The sequence below is a fragment of the Balaenoptera borealis genome, assembly GCF_965194805.1.
Source record: "Balaenoptera borealis genome assembly, chromosome: 1".
NCBI lineage: Eukaryota > Metazoa > Chordata > Mammalia > Artiodactyla > Balaenopteridae > Balaenoptera > Balaenoptera borealis.
The window spans coordinates 118,538,982-118,552,414 of NC_138860.1; the positions used below are offsets into that span (position 1 = coordinate 118,538,982).

General features: G+C 36.7%; 1 protein-coding gene across 3 annotated transcripts in view; it reads right to left on the minus strand.

Annotated features, from left to right (window-relative positions):
- Positions 1-1,802: 1,802 nt before the first annotated feature.
- Positions 1,803-13,433, minus strand: part of CLCA2 (chloride channel accessory 2) — a 37,335-nt gene continuing 25,704 nt past the window's right edge. For all 3 annotated transcript variants that reach the window (XM_082408156.1, XM_082408155.1, XM_082408154.1), the window contains 2 exons: positions 10,666-10,899; positions 1,803-2,727 (listed from right to left, as the gene is read on the minus strand). In XM_082408156.1, coding sequence (XP_082264282.1) covers positions 2,285-2,727; positions 10,666-10,899 — 677 coding nt within the window. In that variant the 3' untranslated portion in view covers positions 1,803-2,284. The remainder of the gene's footprint in view (positions 2,728-10,665; positions 10,900-13,433) is intronic.

Below are 13,433 nucleotides of genomic sequence, written 5' to 3' on the forward strand. Positions count from 1 at the left end.
AATAATACTTGCCTGTGTCACCTTCAATCCCTAGGCTTCTCTTTCCTTTCCCAGATAACTGAGCATCTGTCTCATATTTTTTCCTTCTCTTGCAATCTTGGATCAAATCTTCAGTGATGTCACTATTCATGTGGTATTCCACTAGTGACCAATGCTTCACAGTTCCTCGTTCTCTTTGACCCAACTCTTGTCTATTTCTATTCCTTATCATTTGTTCAGGATCAATGTCACCTCCTTTCCAGTGGCTCTGTTCTATTGACGATTTCTGGGGTCTCGAAATCAGTTAGCTTCCCACATTTACCACATGTTTCTTGTTGTCTAATGCTTCAATCACTCACAATCACTGAAGCTTGTTTACCCTTTTCACTTGATGAGAACACCCTTTCAACTCTGCTATAATATATTTTAGTTTATCACTTTAACATCCTTAATCTCAGTCTTGCCTCTTCCAATTTACTGATTTCTGGACTTAAAGCCATTTGTTCATTTCTATACTGACAAAATTGGAGGAAAAGAAAAAAAAAAAAGCCCTGTTCCTTCAGCCTAGACCTGTTCTCCTGCTCATTAACCTTGAAGATTTAAATATTTGTAGGCATAATCCCTGGCATCTTTCCACACCTTCTTAAATAGACAGGAGTGAAGGAGCATTATGACAACCTGACTCTACTCCTATATACTCTGCCTTTAGCCAGCACAATGCTTTAGATTACTCCATTAATCCTCCATTTTCCTGTTTATAAAATGAGGAAAACTTAAAGACTTAAGACTTAAAACCCACCACACCCCATCTCAGTATTTTACCAGCCCATTGAAGCTACAGAGAAGCAGATCCCACGCTACTAGGCTCAGTGGCAATAGAGGGAGGAGGGACTGACTGCCAAGTGGGGACTTGAAGTTCCAATCTGTGAAGATTTAGGCACTGCCAGACTCAGCATGTGACAGGCCAGACCTGGGATGTAGTATGAACAGCAAGGAGGCAGCCTAGGTAGAGGTATTTGCTGGTCATTTTACTCCCCAGCACTGCTCTGAGTCTCTTCCTCAAGGTTTCATGCTCTCTTTTCATTCTTGTTCCAACTCCCCACAATTCCCTCCCCACCCCCCAAAACTTAATCTAATTGTCATTCTTAGTTGGTCCTAGTTATAAAGCAATTCTATTCCACTTTGTTGTTTGTATTTATCCAATAAAGTTTTAAGTTCTGTAATATGCAAAGCATGTGATTTTATTGCTCAGTAATCTTTAAAAAATAAGAGCAAAATTAAATAAAGGATAATTTTTATTTCCTTGTGACGTGTGCTAGCCTCTCTCTAGTCACCCTCCACCCCTGTAGGTTAATACCTGTAGGTAAATCATCCTTTGTGGGAAAAGGATTCCTGGAGTCTTATTTAAACAAAAAAAACAGAATCAGTTAATAATTTCCAAAGGTCAGTCTCTCCCTGTGACTGCTTCCTTGTTTGAAATTGAATAAAATTATATAAGCTATGTATTGATATGTGTTAAAATAAGCTCAGAACTATGTCTTTCATTCTTTACCTAAAGTCTTATGAGAACTATAACCTTTTTCCTTGAATACCACCCAAGGCAAATAACTTGGAAAGCTGCTTTGATGAGAGTAGAAAGTTATAAACAATAAATTCAATAGGCCTCTGTTATAAAACCAGTGTCAGGGGACAAGGATAATGCCTACATTTTAAGGTTAACTCTTATAGTGAACCAACATCTCTTTGAGCATTATCAGTGGGATCTATCTGTAGTATAGTTAACCAAATGGAAAGAAGTAAAGAACTTTACAATAGGCACTTCATATGTAAAATACAGCTTGATCTTTAGTCATTAACAAGCAACCTGTTCTGAACAGATAAAGGGGGATTAAAAATTAATCATAGCAACTACACAATTGCTTCACATAGATAGTTATACTATATCATTCAGGCCTAACATCCTTTTCTCTACTTGGGCTATTTTTCGTCTTCAATAAGACAAGCTTTTATTGACTCTGATTCAATTTTGCCATTGCCTTTGCCTTTAAACACATTACCTTAGAGAATAACTTTTATTTTTTTGTCCATAGCCAAAGCTTAAATGTTTTCTAATTCCCTTCCGCCTCCATTAGTGGTATAAAAGATTTTTTTTGTCTATTTACCATGTAAAAATCTGATCTATACTACACAAAAACTCAAATCATTTTTAATAATCTGATGTTAATTTGACTTTATTGGCTTGTTTTTGTAAAGTGCAAAAGCCATAGGTCTTATATTTAAGAAGGAAAGTACTCTGCACATTTGTTCATAATAATTTTGTTTCATTCTCTTTCTTGTCTGCTCTCTTTTTCCTGTTTAAAACACAGTGTGTTACAACTATGGTGAGGCAAATGATTCCTGTAAAACCCATTGCTGTCAAAGCTCCTTTCAATATAAGATAATCTCTGGCAAATACAGGAGTAGAATTTGGGGGAATCAACAGAGATGCCTGAGCAACATTAGATACAGCAGACTTTAAGGAGTTCCTATCTACTGCTCGTATTGCCACATAAATTCTGTGGCTTTTTTGTGTCTCTCCATCAGGTTGATGTTCAGGTCCGTTTGTGAAAAGCTCTGATGACAATGTAAATATCTCCTTGGTACCAGCTTGCTGAGGATTTAACTTTGATGTATTCACTAAAATGGCATTGTTAAAGTCATCTTGAATATTCTGTAGACTTTTACTCACTCTTATTTCATAGCTGTTGGCTGAAATTAAAAAATACAAATGGGAAGTTAAGTGATTTTGAGTAAGCTTTCTAGTTTATTAGAAATGGCTTAATGACAATAGCAACAAAAAAGTCAAAATACCTATGAATAAACAAAGCAAGAAATATGAATGTGAACAAAACTTTAAGACACTACATAAGAACTCATACTAAAACCTGAATAAGAGGAAAGTTTTATTATGTTTTTGAATAGCAAGATTCAACACAATAAAGAAGTTATTTTTCCCTAAGTTATTTTGTAAATTTTACATGATTTATTAAAAGTACCTCTGGTTTCTATTTTAACAAGCTTATTGTAAAGTTTAAACAGAAAATAAATAATCAAGATTAGCCATATAAGGTTAAAAAATAACAAATTTTTAGTGGAAGGACTGACTTTATCAGATGTAAAAACACTGTAATGCTTCAATAACTGAAAAACTGCAGTACTGGTGCATGAATAGATTCATGTATAAAAGTAGACCAAAACACATTTAGAAATTTAGTATATGATAGAGGTAGAACCGAAATTAATAGGAGAAAGTACAAATTTCTTGATAATGGTGTTATGACAATTAGGTAAAAAGCTGGAAAAAATAGGATCCATACTGCAAACCTTTATTCTTCAGGATAAACTCCAAAGTAAATAAAAAGTTTGATGTAAAAAAAACTATTAAGTAGTAGGAAACAATGAATGAATTTCTTTATAAACTTGAAGTGGAAAAGGACCCTCTAATTAAGACTCAAAATTCACAAGCCATAAACATAAAAATCCATAAATTTATATACATAAAATGAAAATCTTCTACATGGGAAAAATCTCCTAAGCAAAATATAAACATATATGTTAAGTGACAAAAATATTTGTAGCTTAAGTCAAAGATAAAGTTTAGTTCTGGTAATGGTTGAGTGGCTTCTATTGGACTAATTCACCAGCAGGTAACAAGTATAAGCTCTGAAGAAAGAAAGGGGAATAAAAACAAACAGGAACCAGTGGAGTTACAACTCATAAAAGAAGAGAACCAGGGTGGGACTGATTCATGTTTATACAGTTTTTCCTCCGAGGGCACTTTCCACTTCAGTACAGATAGCTGGAACTGATACAGAAAGCCACCATCTTCTTGGTTTTAAAAATCAGAGGACTGAGTGTGGGATTGCTGAGTGGCTGAAAATTGAGGGAGCCAGAGAGGGATGAGCCCCAACTCTGCGTATTAACTTCTCTCAAATCATTGGAAGACCTCTGAATTGTACATGTGTGGGTGAAAAATCAAGGGCTCAAGGGAAAAACAACAGCTAGACAGCTGAAAAATGGAGCAGAGTTTTATGCTAGTGCCCACCACAGGAGAGATATAGAGTTTGGAGTGTGAGTCTTGCCACATCAGAGGAGCTTGGTAAATATCTTGAGATGTCCATTAAAACACTAGAAAAGCTGTGCCTTAGGAAAAAAGATTGTGTCCCAGAATTAAGGGATATGCCCTAGGATTAAGAGCAAAACTGAAATAGACAAACCCTAGACAAAAGTAAAACAAAGCCTCCTCAAATGCCACGTGATCCAAGGTATCTACTAGAAAATTTCAAAACTCTTCAGGGGAATATAACAAAGTCCAGATTCTATAATTTACTACCACATGTCCAATATACAATAAAAAGTTACTAGACATGCAAAGACACAGAAAATGTGATATATAGTCAAGAAAAATATCAGCAAATAAAAACAGTCACAAATGACTGAGATTTGAAATTAATAGGCAAGGACCTTAAAATAACCGTGATGAGTACGTTAGTGGTCTACACGCAAGACAAGCTGGATATAGTGAATGAAGAGATGGAAAGTTTGAGGAGAGATATGGAAACTTTAAAAAGGAAGCAAACGGAAATCCTAGAATTGAAAAAAAATGCAATGAAAAAATTCATTTCAGAGGATTAATAGCAGATTGGACACAATGGAAGAAAGAATTTGTAACCTTGAAGACAGGTCCATTAAAATCATCCAAACGGGAACTTCCTTGGTGGCTCAGTGGTTAAGAATCTACCTGCCAATTCTGGGGACACGGGTTTGAGCCCTTGTCTGGGAATTTCCCATATGCCGCAGAGCAAATGGGCCCATGTGCCACAACTACTGAGCCTGCGCTCTAGAGCCTATGAGCCACAACTACTGAAGCCCACATGCCACAACTACTGAAGCCCATGTACCTGGAGCCTGTGCTCCGTAGCAAGAGAGGCGACCACAATGAGAAGCCCACGCACCACAATGAAGAGTAGCCCCTGCTCGCTGCAACTAGAGAGAGCCTGCGCGCAGCAGCAAAGACCCAATGCAGCCAAAAATAAATTAATTAATAAATTAATTTTTTAAAAACTAAAAAAAATCATCCAAACTGAAGGGCTAAAAAAAAGGTAGAAAAATTGAACAGAATCTCAATGACCCTTAAGATCCACTGATATATCCACTTAGTGTGTATGATGATATGATATGATATGATATGATATACTATACTATACTGTACTATAATATTATATAATATAAATATTACCCAGGAAGAAAAGAAGAATAAAACTAGAGCAGACATTTTTTGAAGATGTATCAGCTGAAAATATTATAAATTTGATTAAAAGAACACTCCACAGACTCAAAGAGTTCAGTGATCCCCAACAGAATAAGTATCAGAAAAGCACACTGAGTCACATCATGGTCAATCTGCTAAACACCAAAGATAAAGAAAAATAATTTAAAGCAGCCAGAAAGGAAAAAAGACACTTTATACTCAGAAAAACAACAGTAAAAATGATAGCTAACTTATCAGAAAAAAATTGGGGCCAGAGGACAATGAAATGATATATTTAAAGTGCTGAAAGAAACACTTGTTGCCCTAGAATTCTACATCTAGTGAAACTGTGTTTTAAAAATTAAGGGACATGTTTCAGAAAAATTAATATTGAGAGAATTTGTTACTCAAAGACCTCAACTACAAAGGAAATGATGCTAGATAAAAATTCTGATCTCCAGGAAGAAAAGAAGAGGACTAGATATGGTGACTATACTATACAGGTAACTAAAAAGGATAATTTTTTTCCTCTTTAAAATTTCTTTAAAAGACAATTGATTGTTTAAAACAAAAGCCATAACAATGCAATGTGGGGCTTATAACAAATGTAGAAGTAAAATATGTGACAGCAAGACCACAAAGGATGGCAGAAGGGTAAATGGAATCATACTTTTGAAAGATTCTCACATTATATGTGAAGTGGTATAACATTAATTCAAGGCAGATTGTGATAAATTAAGAAAAATGCATGTTACAGAACTGCAAAATTTGGAGTAGATGAGGGCAGAATTTTGTTTTGATTTTCCTTATACTGATTTTAACCTTTAAAATTATGGCAAATTACGTATAACATACAATTTACCATCTTTACCATTTTTTAAAGTGTATAGTTCAGCAGTGTTAAGTACATTCATATTGCTGTGCTGCTGTGAGCTTTCAAACTGTATTAATGTATTATCAACTCAAAAACAAAATTATTGGTAACAAATAATTGCTAGATTCAAAAAGAAAGCCACCTGTAGTACTAACCCACTCTAATAATATCATAATTCTTATCTAAAATGGCTAAAAATAGATTCAACAATGAACGGAGCAGCTCCAAAGGAGGATTTTGTTCTCAGGAAGAAAAACCATGAGACATTCTGAGTTTTAATTAAAAAAATGAATATATTCTAGTGACTATGTTTTGAGCATTTTCCAAATCTATAATAAGTTTTAATAATGAGACTATTTCTATTCCTGAGTAGTAATTAGAGTAAAGCACCCTTAAAGAAGGTTGTCAAAACAAAATAACCTTCATATTCAAATTTATCAATCAGCCAATTTCCTCTGAGTGAACCCACTTGAGTTGCTTTCTGCTGTGGTTCAAATACGATGGGACAGATATGGATGAGAAGCTAGGCTGACCATCTGCTCTACACTCACAATGGAACATGTTCATTGTTCCTGTGTCCCTTGTTCTCTATGGAGGAAGCCCTCCCCACGGGGCTCTCCCAGAGTCGTCTCCTGGATAATGAAACAGTATTCCATAAGCCTTAGCATTTACAAAGATTTTCTACATACATAGCTCTCCCTCTGTGAAGTTGACCATCCCGTTTTAAAATAAAAGAGACTGGGACTCAGGAGGTTAAATGTGATGTCCATGGTCAAGTTAGGAAGCTGTAGTGTGGGAAATGAACTCCTTTCTTCTAACTGCAAATGTCATGTACTTTCTACTGCAAACAACTATTAAAAATGATGCAGGACAACTGTGTAACTACAAAGACTCCAAACTAATTCAGCTCATACATTCATGAAGGGTTTCCTTCCATTTACAATAGTTGTGGTCTTCCCCTTCTCCCTGTGAAAAAGAAAATGGGCTGGTTCTGCATCTTTGACCTCTTAGCTATATCTCTAGTTTTGACCTCTACCTCTATACTCCCAGTATATTTCAGCCATGGGCAAGACACTTAACCTCTCAGGGCCATTCCCTTACATTTAAAACAACGGAGTCAGACTAGTGTATCTTTAAGACCCCTTCAGGCTCCAAAATGTTATAAATGCTGATATTTACTGAGCACTTAGTATGGACCAGACACTGTTTTAATCCCTCTCTGTGCTTTTTCTCATTCAATTCTCTCAACAACCCTCTGAGATGGGTACTCTTACTATCTGCTTTTGCAGATTAGAAACCAGAAGTTTAGAGAAATTAAGTAACTTGCCTAAGTTACACAGATAAAACGTGGTCTGTCTGATTCCAGAGCTCAATACCCTAACACTATGCTCTACAGCCTTCTACTAGGCTACACTGTCTCCTATTTCCTATTTCCCCATAATTGCTACTTTTCCAGTTACTAAGGTTTACACTTTCCTTAGCATCTTTACCAATAAATTTCCAGTACGGAAAGCCCTGGGCTTGGATTGAGCACATGCAGAGGAAATCAAAGACTTGACCCCATCTTTACCAGTGGGAACAGTTCCCACTTCCTCTCTTCATTTGAAATCCAAACCATCCCCTAAGGATTAGTATAGATTTCTCCTACACTGAGCCTTCTTCCATCCAAGAAGCATAACTGAGGGTTAGGGGTGGGGGAAGTGGGAAAAAATTGCTGTCATTGAACAGCTTTTTCAGAAGCAGAAAATTTTCAACAATTTGTGAAGATAATATGTTCAATGACAGTTGTATAACATGATGAAAAGATATCAGAGGAAACATTGTGCAAGTCAGGCTGTTAGACACGTAGGGAAGCTACTCAGTGCAAGGAAGGAGGCCCAAGATTGGTGCTTTTTGTGGCCTGTCACTACTCCAAAGGCTCTGCCCAGGCCCCTGGCATTAGAAACTGGCCTTTGCTCTGCTTCCACCCACTCTACAACATTTTAATATCTGTAGCTCCCAAAGTCTGAATTATACAAATGGCACTGTGTAATACATAAAATAGTTTTTTGACCATTTTATGCCTTTTCTCTCTTAGCCTAGGATTATAAGTTCTTGGAGTGTGATACCATCTTAAATTACTTTTATATAATGTTTAGCACTGTGCTGGGCACATAATAGTTCCTTAGTAAATAATATATTTTCACTTTAATTTCTGGAGAAAACACATAGGAAATTAACTTTATAGCAGAAATACAGATCATGCCTGGTACTCAGTTTTAACAGTTATTTTACCCACACTCTTAATGAAAACCTAAGGAAATAACCCATTTCCATAATACCTTGTCTAAATACATTCCCAAACATAATAATGATCTGGTAATATTTTGCTTATTCCATGTACTTTGTCATCTTTTACAGTATATTGTGTATGGTGAAGAGTTGGTACTGGATATACATTGATATGCTTGTGCATATATGAGATGTTCATTTATTGCTAATAAGGTTTTTAAGAATAGTCAAATTTTTCATAATTGTAAAGCCAGAGACATACCCTTATTGTTTCTAACTCTGGCCATAGAGGAGAGTATAACACCTTCCTAGACAACAATTTGTAAAAAAAAGAGGTGATGAAAGCACATGTTTATGAGTTAAACAGACACCTACTTGCTAGTTGGTATACTCATAGCTAATTGGTCAATTTTGCCATTGCTGGGTCATCAAGTCAATTATGACTGAGTGATGTCAGCAACTTAATACACATCCAGCCATTCCCCACCTCCCAATCTTTTGTCACTTGAGGTTTCACATTATAACAAGCTTGATCTGCTTCAGTCATCCTGCTCATCAAGGCCGTTTATGTGAAGGTATGAAATCCTCTCTTCCCTTCTAAAACCCTTTGTAATACCAATTCTAAACTAAAGTCCCATTTGGTTGTATTTCTTCTTTTCAAGCCATTCATAACCACTGATACTGCACATTCACTTTCTTTCTACTCTTCATTCAGTGGTGTAGTTGAAACCACCAGAGCTCTTGAAAAAAACATTTCCCAGTAGTAATGAGAGTCTGAGCTTGTGTTTGTCTCTTTTAACACACAACCTTGCTTCTGAGGCAGTGAGGAAAGAGGAAAAATACTGGGTGGCAAGCACCATGCTTACTTTTACATAAAGATGGGAATGAGTATTGGTGACTCCTTACTTCAAATAAGAAGCTAGAGAACTCTCTAGCAATGCAAACCAGGAGCCCAGAAAACTTACTGGGCCCACTTTCTCTTCCATTTTTTATTTTATATGTCATCTCAGTTCATCTTTACAATACTTTATGAAATAGATAGTTTTAGTCCTATTTTCCACATATGCAACTGAGGGTAATAGAGTTTAAACAACCTGCCAAAGATTAAACAGCTGGACTTATAGCCAGAGTGGGAACTACTTTTTTTCTAAAGTTACGTTACAGCTGTTTCCATTATACAAGTGATATGCCCATCCCACAGTTTCAATCATTTCACATCTCCAAACTTTAAATTAGGAAAATCCTTAATTTAGAATGTAAAATGTTTCACTTCCTTCCTATCTGGCAAGAAGAGATAGATTGTGATAACAGAATTTCAAGACAAAACTACAATATTGACTTTTTCCCAGCAGTGCATAATTATTTGTAATTAAGATGTCTTCTAGAGAGAGTAGTAAACAGGACTATAAGCCAAGAAAAGATGATCCAAGTTGAAAGCAAGACTGGGAAAGGCCCAAGGTGGTCACTGTTATTGACCAATATTGATGAATTAGCTCTCAATAGAGAAGGTTGGTTCCTACAGAAATCTCAATCAGACGCATCAGGAAATAAACCATTTAATGTGTAATCAATGATAATCATGTTCTGGTAATGGCAAAGATGTTGGAAAGGTTATTCTTTTAGAAAACTTTTTCTGTTGAGTTGCTGTGGGGATCAAGAGATGAGGTAGGTGGAAGCCGGAAGGCTGGCATAAAAGCATTAGAAAAAGGAAAGTAGCGAAGGAACTCATCAATGCCCAAGCAAGGGTTAGAAAGCTTCAAATCAGGGAACTGCTCCCAGCCTCCCTAACAAAAATGATGACCAGAAGTAGGAGAGGACAATGCACCAAGTATTTCATGACTTATGGGAATTATTCCCTAAAACTTGACTTGTAAGCCCTTGAATAAACACCATCTAATCTTCAGAAAACTAATCAATCACCTTCAGTATTTGAAAGTCCATGCTCTGTAAAGCAGAACCCATTTCTTCTGACCAGACCACTGTTACATGTGGTATTTATGTTTCCAACAAAGGTTTCTGTATTAGTGTCAGTCAGTTTACCAGGGCCTCGTCAATCCTGGGGGAGCTGATACATTCTCTTCCTACACTCCAGGATACATGGCCTTATCAGCAACTCAAAGCTTTCCATGCAATCCTCTACAGCTTTGTCATCTGTAAGCCCCCAAAGCTATTTTTTACCCAACTAACCCCTGATATAGTTATTGGAAATGCCACCTTGTAGAAAAATAGGTAATGAAAGCAAGAAACCTACCCTGGCCCTGATCAAAGTCTTCTCCAGGTGCTGTCCAAGATAAAGTCACCTCATCTTCTACTTTTACAGCTTCCAGGTCAATAATTTTGCATGGCGGAAACACATCAGGATGTGGGTCAGCTGGAACGCCCAGCACAAAAAAAGAACCCCCTGAGCTTACTCGGCTAAAGCCCCACTTTTGCTCTTCCTCTCTCCTGCCCACCGATTTTCTTGGGGCATTCATCTGAATATTACCTGTGACACCAAAGAAAAGAATAGCCAAAACAACAAATTACCGTCTCCTGAATAGCTTGTTTTTGCAGATTATTGAGAGACATTTTAAGACTTTTTTCCTTTGCTACATCTTTAGAATAACAGTTTGTTTATTCAACAATTCATTCATCCGTTCATTCATTCAATAAATATTTTTAGGGCATATGCTATGCCAGCAATCACAGACAAAACAGTATTGCTCATGGAATTTACAGTCATATTTATAAACATATATTTATAAATTGTAATAAATGTAAGAAGAAAAAAAGGAAGGGTACTATGAAAGTAAATAACACAGGAATATAATTTAGAGTGGTATCAAGGAAGTAACATTTAACAGTTTCCTAAAGGATGAATAGAAGTCAGCCAGATAAAGAGTGGAGATTAAGAATATCCCTGGCAGAGGGAACAGGTTGTGTAAAAACTTCTGAAGTGTGGAGAAGAGCTTTGCAAATTAGAAAAATTTAATTAAAGCAAGGAGGAGAATAGATTGAGATGAGACAGGAGAAAGAAGTTCAAGTAGGACCTCGTGGGCCATTGTAGTGGTTTTAGAGTTTAATCTTAAACGTGCTGTGGGGAAGCAGGGTAGTGATATGATCACATTTGCTCTCTGATAGGTCACTCTGGCTGCTCTCAGTGGAGAATGGATTCTAGCACAGGAAGCAATGAGGCCACTGCAACAGTCCAGATAGGAGAAGATGGTAGCTTGGGTTGGGTGATAGCAGTGGAGAGGAGGCTAGTAGGCATTTCGAGATGCATTTTGGAGAGAAAATCAGCAAAAGCTGGTGATGGATTTGAATATGGAATGATGAAGAAGGGAAAGTTGGTGAACAAAAAGAATAGCTCGCAGGTTCCTAAAATGAGCAAATGGGAAGAGAAACAGGCTATGGGGAGGAGACTAACTATTTAAGTTACAAGGTTTGTGATTCCTGTAAAACATCTAATTGACGATGTCAAGGAGCCAGTTAGATATGGATTTTAAGCTCAAAGAAGAGGTTTTAGCTAGATTTAATAATTTTGAACCTATGAATTAGGAAGTTATAGGCAAATAGATGTTATTAAAGCTGTATAGGTTAATGAGATTACCTAATAAGAATTTCAGCTATAAAAATAAAAAGTATTTACTAAGTGCTTGCTATGTGTCAGGCACTTTTTAAAGTACCTTATATTATCAACTATTTAATTTTGCAGCAATGCTATGAGGAGAGTACAATTATTGCTCCCATTTTTACAGATGATGAAACTGAAGCACACAGAGGCTAAGTAACTTGCCCAAAGTCACACAGCTAGTAAATGGAGGAACTAGGTTTCAAACCCAGGTAACGTGGCTCCAGATAGAAGAGTGAGAAGAGAAGGTTAAGACTAAGCTTTGATAATTGCCAACACTTAGAGGCTTGGTAGAAAAAGAGAAGCTGGAAAAAGAGCCTGAGAATAAAAATTCCAGAGAATAAGAGGTAAGCAGGAGAGTGTGGTATCATAGAAACCAGGAAATGGCAAAGGAGAAATCAATCAGCTGTGTCAGGTACTGCTGAGGTCAGGTAAAATGAGGACTGAAATGTGTCCTTTGGCTATAAGAGCAGGTAGTCATTTGTGACTAAGGCCAGAGCAATTCCAGTGGAGTGATGTGGGTAGAGGTCTGATTGCAGTGAGCAGAGTAGTAAACTGGAGGTGAGAAGGTACAGTCGGCAGATTTAGATTTAATTTCAAGGAACTGGATGACAGGGAGTAGACAGGTGGACAGTAGCTTCAGGGGGAACCACCAAAATTTTTTTTCATATGGGAAGTAATAAATCATGCTTGAATGCTCCTCAGAGGACATGCAAGGGAGAGCTCTCAAGGACCCTTGATGAGCAGGCTGGGTGGAATCCGGAGCAGATCCAACAGAGGCACTAGGGAGGAGAGGAAGGAAGTAGATGCTGCTGTGCCCGGAGATTTGGTGGTGTGAAAACAGAGCAGCTCACATTTTTCAATGCAGTGTACTCTCAAGGTCATCACATGAAAATGAGCTGATAAATGAATGTTATGTGAGGTAGGCATGCCTAGGGAAATCTAAATTTTTCTTTCTGTGCTATCAAGGGCCTATATGAAGTACACAGATAAAAGCAGAGTTGAATATGACTTTTCTATTCTCAGTGTACACTAGATGTTGATATTTGCATCCTTTAAATTCATGGCTTTAAAAAAGATACTAGACCAGTCAGTAGCCTGCAAGCTCCTTGATAGGAATCAAGTCTTATTCTACCTGGTATCCCAAGTTCTTAGGACTAAGCCTGTCACCTAGGAGGCCTTCAAAAATGTTTGATGTATAAATGAAAGAGGGAATATCTACTTAGAAATGAAGTATTCTTTCTAGAATGAAATGAATATCTACTAGAAATGAAGAAATCTAGTACATCTAGATACAAAATCATATCTTTGTAGTAAAACTGTGTTACCTTGCAAATTGATTTACATTGGTTTTGAAATAATCCAAATTATTTTAAATATAGGTGAGAGTAAATTGTGTTCCAGGCAAT